The sequence below is a fragment of the Macrosteles quadrilineatus genome, unplaced genomic scaffold, assembly GCF_028750875.1.
Source record: "Macrosteles quadrilineatus isolate MER2022 unplaced genomic scaffold, UCM_ALF_1.0 Scaffold_1__1_contigs__length_201487025, whole genome shotgun sequence".
In the NCBI taxonomy this organism is placed as follows: Eukaryota; Metazoa; Arthropoda; class Insecta; order Hemiptera; family Cicadellidae; genus Macrosteles; species Macrosteles quadrilineatus.
In genome coordinates, this window is record NW_026542594.1 from 28,215,870 (window position 1) to 28,224,371 (window position 8,502).

An 8,502-nucleotide genomic window follows, 5' to 3' on the forward strand; every position below is an offset into this window, starting at 1 on the left:
ATACTAAAACGCTATGCGAAAGGAGGGAAACAGGCCCACGACGTAGGGAGTGATAAAGGAAGTGGTAAAGGTGAGCAGTGCAGAGTGTGGACACCCTTTGTGACAGTTAAATTAATGATCTGTAATAATTAAATACAATGGGAAGAGAGGGAAACAGGTCTACGATGTAGGAAGTAGAGAAGGAAGTAGTCAAGAGGCGAGCGGTCCGGAGTGTGGGCAGCATTTGTGACAGTTGGATGAATGTACCTGCAAAACTAAAATGCCATGGGAAGGGAGGGAAACAGGTCCACGACGAAGGGAGTGATAAAGGAAGTAGTCAAGGCGAGGGGTCCGGAGTGTGGGAAGCCTTTTTGACAGTTAGAATATTATATCTGCGATACTAAAATGCTATGGGAAGGGAGAGAAACCGGTCTACGACGTAGGAAGTGGTGAAGGAAGTAGTCAAATCGAGCAGTGTGGAGTGTAAGAACAAGAACCATTGGTGGCAGTTAGATTAATACAATAATCAGCAATACTAAAAGGCTATGGGAAGGGAGGGAAACAGGTCCACGATGAAGGAAGTGGTGAAGGGAGTAGTCAAGGCGAGCAGTGCGGAGTGTGGGAACCATTGGTGGCAGTTAGATTAATACAATAATCAGCAATACTAAAAGGCTATGGGAAGGGAGGAAAACAGGTGCACATCGTAGGAAGTGGGGAAGGAAGTGGTAAAGGCGAGAAGTTTTGAGTGTGGGAACTGTTTAAGGCAGTTAGAGTAATGTACATGCAATACTAAAATGCTGAGGAATGGGAGGTAAACACGTCCACGACGTAGGTAGAGGCGATATAAGTTGTAAAGGCAAGCAGTGCGGAGTGTGGGAACCGTGTATGGCATTTAGATTCATTGGTTAGATAAACATATATTGGATTTTTAATCATTTTAGCGAATTTCCCTATAGGGAAGTAGCTATTACCGTAGGTGGCACGGTAAGACCTAGACCCGGGACCGATTTACTTTTTCATTTTGATGTCCCCAGAGGCCAAAAACACTATTCGTTCAAATTTTTATATATGTATATATATATATATAGACATATATATAAATATATATATATATACGTCCGTGAACGCGATAACTTGAGTAATTTTTGTCCGATTTTGATGAAATTTGGAGGTGTAAAGCGGGATAAACTTGAATGAGTTCGCGAACCAGCACGATCGGACCATGGGAACGGGGCTTTACGGGGGGTTTTATGGGGTAAAAATTGGTTTTTCTCACTTTTGACCCTCAAAACACAAAATTTCCCAATTTTCTTTAGGCCTTTTTAAAGAGCTTAAAAAACAAATAATTTAGTATATAAAAGTATTTTTGTTCAATTATTAGTAACGGAGAAAATTAAAAAAATTTTAAATTTTAAATTCCCATGTTATTCTTATGGAGAATATTGTCAAATGTTGTAGTTTGCTTGTTTATGAATATATTTTGATCAAACTTGGCAAATTTATTTATTTTGTACTAAGCTATCAATATTTTACTCAAAAACACACTTTATTAGTTTCCTTGTAGCAGCAAACCTAGGTACTCGTTAAACCTAATGTTATTAAAATATATTTAACTGAAAATCAATTCAGACAAATGGAAATTCGCTTAGTCGGCAGGTTTGCTGCGGCGGGGGTATTTAGGTAATAATAGTGCTATCGTTCGTATGTGTTACATAACATCATTATAAGCCATACGATATTTTGAAGAAGACTCCTTTACACCAAGCTGTGGCAATTAGGTTAAGTTAGATTAGGTCAGTTTGGCTTAGTTTTGTTTTGTTATGATAGGCCTCATAACAAATAAGGAAATAGGCCTTATTTAATCAAAAGACGTTTTGTACAGGAACGATGGATTTACCTCCTATCGATAACTGTCGGAAATCCATTACATATATTACCAATGACTTTGGTTAAGACTTTGGACGAGAAGTTAGGATTGTTGTTGACTGAGATTTGGTTGATTGTGTTCACCAGTGACACCGGTAAGTAGGCTAGGTGTGGGTGGACTCTTCAACTGTTGCGCTCACGTTCACTCATCCCGTTACGCGCAGAATAAGCGTACTACTAGTCTATTTAAGTACAGTTTTTGTTAACGTGTTCTAATCTTACCAGACACAGAGGTAGCCTCTTTAATGCTATTGAATATCATAGAACCAACAACTTGTGTAGTTGAAACAGCTGACAAAATTCTTTAATTCATTTTACATATGAATACTCATAAGGTTAACATGGGAAACTAAGGAGCTATTGGGGCAGAGCCCGAAATGATTTTTGGGATAAGAATATGTCTAGATATGTTAATCGGGAATGTGAGCTATCTTCTTACAAAATTTCAACCCGATCCGACCAGTAGTTAATGTGTGATTGGATATCAAACAAAACAAACAAACAAACAAACAAATAAACAAACTCACAAAATTTCACAATATTAGTATTATGATAAATTGTAGTTGATAAAGGTGAAAACATGATGTCTCATCATATCTATACTAGGTGGCGTTCGCAGAGGCATCCACAAAATTGAGCGGAGTCATCAAGGGTTCACATTATATTGTTTTTGTCATACTGCAGTGAAAACAGTTGTTTTAATGCGTGCGTTGCGGGTCTAAAGTAGCATTTTTACACTTTAGGGAGTAAAAATCGTTTTTTGCCTCTATTGAGTAAAAATCGGCTGTTGAGAACTCAGTTGTAAATTTCTATTGTAAACGATTGCATGTATCGAAATATGTATCGATTCGTGCTTCGTAATCATTTTAACCTACAGTCTACAGTCTCTTCCTATAGCATTTCAGCATTGTAGATACATTAATCTATTCCCACACTCAACACTGCTCACCTTTACTACTTCCTTCACCACCCCCTACGTCGTGGATCTGTTTCCCTCTCTTTCCATAGCATTTTAGGATTGCAGATACATTAATGTAATTGCCAAAGACATTTCCCACACTCTGCACTGCAAGCCTTACTACTTCCTTCACCATTTAACTACGTCATAGACCTGTTTCCTTCCCATCTCATAGCATTTAAGTAGTTTAGATACATTTATCTAACTGCCCAAACGGTTCCCAGACTCTGCACTGCCAGCCTTTACTACTTCCTTCACCACTTCCCACGTCGTGGGGCCTGTTTCCTTCCCTTCTCATAGCATTTTCAGGTTGAAGATACATAAATTTAACTGACACAGACGGTTCTCACACTATGCTCATACTTTACTATTTCCTTCACCACTTCCTACGTCTCGGACCTGTTTCCCTCCCTTCCATTAGCATTATTGGATTGCAAATACCTTTCTATTGGTCATAAACAAATCCCATACTCCGAACAACTCGCCTTTACTACTTCCTTCGCCACTTCCTACGTCTCGGACCTGTTTCCATCCCTTCCATTAGCATTATTGGATTATAAATACCTCAATCTATTGGTCATAAACAGACCCCACACTCCAGATAACTCGCCTTTACTACTTCCTTCACCACTTCCTACGTCACGGGCCTGTTTCCCTCCATTTCCATGGCATTCTATATACCTAAATATAATAGTCATAAACCGTTTCCACACTCCGGACAGCTCGCCTTGACTAATTCCTTTACCATTTCCTACATCGCAGACCCGTTTTCCTCCCTTCCAATAGAATTTTAGGAATGCAGATACCTTAATCTAATCGTCATAAACAGTTCCCATACTCCAGGAAGCTCGCCTTGACTACTTCCTTCACCACTTCCTATGTCGCGGACCCGTTTCCCTCTCTTCCCATAGAATTTTAGGAATTCATATACCTAAATCTAATAGTCATAAATAGTTCCTACACTCCGGACTGCTCACCTTTTCTACTTCCTTCACCACTTCATACGTCACGGACCTGTTTCCCTCTCTTCCCATAGTATATTAGGATTGCAGATACCTTAATCTAATCGTCATAAACAGTTTCCACACTCCGGACTGCTCACATTTACTACTTCCTTCACCACTTCCTACGTCGCGGACCTGTTTCCCTCCCTTCCCATAGCATATTAGGATTGCAGATACCTTAATCTAATCGTCATAAACAGTTCCCAAACGCTGGACAGCTCGCCTTGACTACTTCCTTCACCACTTCCTACGTCACGGACCCGTTTTCTTCCCTTCCTATAGAATTTTGGGAATGCAGATACCTAAATCTAATCGTCATAAACAGTTTCCACACTCCAGACTGCTCACCTTTACTACTTCCTTCATTACTTCCTACGTCACGGACCTCAAGCTAGTGTCGTCATTCCGTTTCTGTTCTAATATCTGTGGAATAATGCTATCAGCTATTTCTTTATGTACTGCATTCAAACGTCAACAGCTGATCATATGTCTTTGTTTATGTGTCAAATACTGATTCCATAAGGATTACATTGAAACTTTGAGACCCAGTGGGGCGGATTCCTGAAAGACTTTTTCAACGCCATATAGATGTTGGCACTCACCGATATGGTCTTTATCACCATGCAAAATTTGAAAACGATTGATTCAGCCGTCTAGGAGGAGTTTGCGTATTACGAAATGCATAAGAGTCGACGTATAAGAGCTTCGCTCGCTCCGCTCAACAAACAAGCAATTTTAATGTGTTGAAAAAGTTGTACTTGAAACCTGTTGATGAAATTTACACACGTCATAAACTTAAAATCAGAAGACAAGAGCCTGGGGAGAGCATAGATACTTACCTACATGGAATCTCTGAATCGCCTTTCCTAGGATTGTAACTTTAAAGCTGTCAATGCTGTATCTAGTAGAGATGAATACATCAGAGACACAATTATTGATGGCTTGCTCATGCCTCATATTTGTCAACGGTTGTTGGAAAGCTCTACTTTGACTTTGGATGAAGCAGTTTCTCAAGCCAGATCACTCGAACTTACTAAATATCACTCTGAACAGTAAAACTTAGAGAATTGCTTACCAATAACTAACGCTGCAGCTTCAAAACATTTAAGTGAAAAGAATCCATACTTGTCCAATCCTGATCCAAGACCTTCTGCTGCCGAACCAGAATCATATCTATCTCAAGAAAATATCGCATGTTCACTCAATCAGACATGTTACTTCTGTGGCTTTAAGAAACACAACAGAGCTGCTTGTCCAGCTAAAGAAGCTATATGCAGAGGATGCAGCATTAAAGGTCATTACCAAAATGTAGAAAATCCAAAACACCGACGTCTACAGTGGTAACTTAGAAAGATTAATAATACTAATGACACATACTATGATAACACAAAATCTAACGTAAACCATTTTCTTCTTTACATTTCATACAAAATAATACAACATTTTCTTGATTTAACTTAAACATCACCGACTTACAGATAACACCACTTTCGTATGGATGTAAACAAAATTGTACTATGGACATATGTTTTGATGTAAACAAAATTTTATTGTAAACTTGTAAAAGTTCAGATGATTGACAACAGAATTCAGCACAAACTATGCAATTTTAAAAGCTAATATGACGAGCTTATATGCTTTCATGCGATATTATACAAACTCGCAAAAGGCACATCTAGAGGATAAGAGCTTTAAATTAGATCCAATATGCCTACGAAATTGTTATTTGTGTAACAAGTGAGCATAGTGGCACTTTGCTGCACACGAGAGCAATGTTTACGCTCGAGCTGCAGGTGAGTGTAAAATGATCTAAAAAAAGTACTTTGTGTACTTGAAAAGAAATTGATATTGAGTTTATAAGCAATTAGTTAGATTTTATAGCCTATTATTTGCATTTGAATACCGCACTGTTTAGTTTAAGCTACAGTTTAATGTAAAAACCTTATTTGTTTACTTAACAGCTTACATAAAACTTAGTGTTTTGAAAAGTAAAATTCGTCTCTTGAGTTTGGCCACCTCTGTGACTGGTAAGATTATAAAAAGTTAACCAATACTTGACTTGAATCACAGAAAACATACTGTGCTTGAATGGACAAGCTCCTCCCCCACACGGGACATCGCTGCTGTAAGCTCCTCCCCCATTTTTTGTCCCTGTTCATTAGGCCCTTTGGTCAATCTGTATGTTAGAAACGACCCTTAAACCATTGGCCAATCTGTATGTGGCCGGTCACTGATACCTGGCCGGCACCACAGAAAACGTACTACTATAACCCAGAATGCCAACCGCATGGTAAAAAGCATTAAGTGTTTTGAGAGAGCTTTGCCTGTCAATCCATAGGCAGCGCCACCAGCGTTGCTATACCATGCGGTTGGCATTCTGGGTTATAGTAGTACGTTTTCTGTGCCGGCACTCGCCCCGCCAAGCATCAGGCTGCAAAATGACCCTCGTCAAAGTGTTTAGGCAAACGGCACTCAGCCCTGCACTCCAAATTCACACACACAAATATATATAAAAATATATATGTATATATGCTAGCTGCTTCACCCGTGCCTAGTAACAAGGTCAGGAGTCATGATCCGGAAGAAACAATGTTGGTTCTTTGAAAATGCCATAAAAGTGGTTTCACATCCTCCACTAAATTTAGAAATGAATTTCAACTGTACCACCTATCTTGATAAACGTATTGTTTTGTAAACTCAAGTAGTGAACACTTATTTAGGCTACCTAGGATGGTATAAAAGTGGTACTGATGTGCTGATGCACATATGAAGATATTTTATCATGCAGACTTATATCCTATACTCGAATACAAGCTATATCTGTTTGTTTGTCTGTCTGTTTGTCTCCTTGTCTGTAATACATATATCGAAATCCAGCGGAAGGATTATGACTACATTTTGGAATTGGGGATTTGTAGCGCTTGTAGCCCTAAAAACGTGATTGGTGACAGTCACTACTTCAGGAAAATTCGCATTTCTCCACACAACTCATTTGAAAATTAAGAAAGTTAATACTGCCCATATGGGTTGCCAAGTAACTATGATGGTTGAACAAAATAACGAGTAATAAGTAAACAAAATACTTGTAACTTATTGTGTTTATAACAAGCCGTCGACTGTATACTATATCAAATTACAAAGTACAGTACAAAGGAAAAAATACCTCAGCTGTAACTATTGAGCTAAGATTACACTGAAGAATCCTCGATATAGGAGAAAATAGTTCCGATCAAATACTGAGTATTTTATTTAGTCCTCTCCCAACAAAACTTAATCACGAAGTACTGATGCAGTCCAAGTAAACTAATTACATCTGGTGGTTTTAATTGGCATAAAACTATTACCGTATGCGAAATCCCAATATTAATACTATTGCATTATTACAAACTACTATAAATCCAACAGTGTAAAACGAACAAATGCTTCTTGAATGTGTCCAGGATATAAGGAGGTATAAATAAATGTTATTCCTTTGAACTTTATTAATATACAGGTGCTTTTCATCTTCCCAACTATTAATTGTCTAGTTTGCATCTTCTTTGTCATCAATTAGAGGTTGGAGAACTACTGTGCCTTGTCTATGATAGGTAGATCTTGAGCAAGATGTAGTTCTGGATTGATTTGAGGATGTATTGTTTGTTCTTGAAGAAGTTGAATTTTGGATGATCTCCCATCGTGGAAACAACTTTTGGTTGAGAAGCTTCAGTGTCTTGTGCTTACAGACGAAAATGATGAAGATGAATACACCCTGAGGACAAGTAAGAGGATTACTAGTAGGGGAAGATTATGCTTAGTAAAATGTGTATCTGTATGCAATCAGTTTTGGTTTTATGACTCAAATATAGTCAATTTACAAAATTTAGGTGGTTTGAGGGGAAGTTCCCCCACCATATTTAGGCATTTTGCTTAATGTAAGTTGCAGCTGATTGACGATTTGAAAAATTGTTTGTTTATAGACAAACACCGCAATCCAACCCACACAATAAATGTTCCAGATTCCCTCACGATTCTGAACGACATGAGTACATTTAAGACGGTCCCAGGGCTAAGCCCTGAAAGTTATCACGAAATTGATGGTTTATAAACCTACTCCATTAAATTCTACATGTATGTACCAAATCGGGCAACAGGGCATTACCATACACGAATTTAAACTTGTAAAAGTTTAACATGGACCTTATGGGTTAATTGGTTGCCATTAAAGAATTTAAAAGATTTAAAAGTTAAACAAAAGTCGAGACGTATTTTTATCAATGAATCATCTAAACTAGCACATAACAAATAGAGAACAAAAGGGAAGAACAATGGATTGATACTGTTGAGCATTATTGCTATAAAATGAATAACCAATTAGGATAATGAACTATATTGATTTTGGATACTCCATTTACGTGAACCAGACTATTTACTTTGGCTACTGTAAGTAGACATCCCATTTAGTGTACGTATAACAGACGTAGCATTGACTTTAAAAAAGGCATTTGATTAATATGCTTGCTCCACTCAATAACGCAAGCAGACAACAGCTTTGTACACTTAGTATTTAATTCCTCAAATTGCAGTAATATCGACATCGTTACTAACCTGGAGTGTGTTGGCAAGATTGGGTATAACACACCAAATGTTTGGTCCTAC

At 38.0% G+C, this 8,502-nt stretch overlaps 1 protein-coding gene across 1 annotated transcript in view; it reads right to left on the bottom strand.

Moving 5' to 3' along the window:
- LOC128995584 (G-protein coupled receptor Mth2-like) overlaps positions 1-6,009 on the bottom strand; it is a 28,831-nt gene extending 22,822 nt beyond the window's left edge. Inside the window, exon 1 of the mRNA XM_054420602.1 lies at positions 5,947-6,009. Within this exon, the coding sequence (XP_054276577.1) occupies positions 5,947-6,009 (63 nt within the window). The remainder of the gene's footprint in view (positions 1-5,946) is intronic.
- Between the last annotated feature and the right edge of the window lie 2,493 nt (positions 6,010-8,502).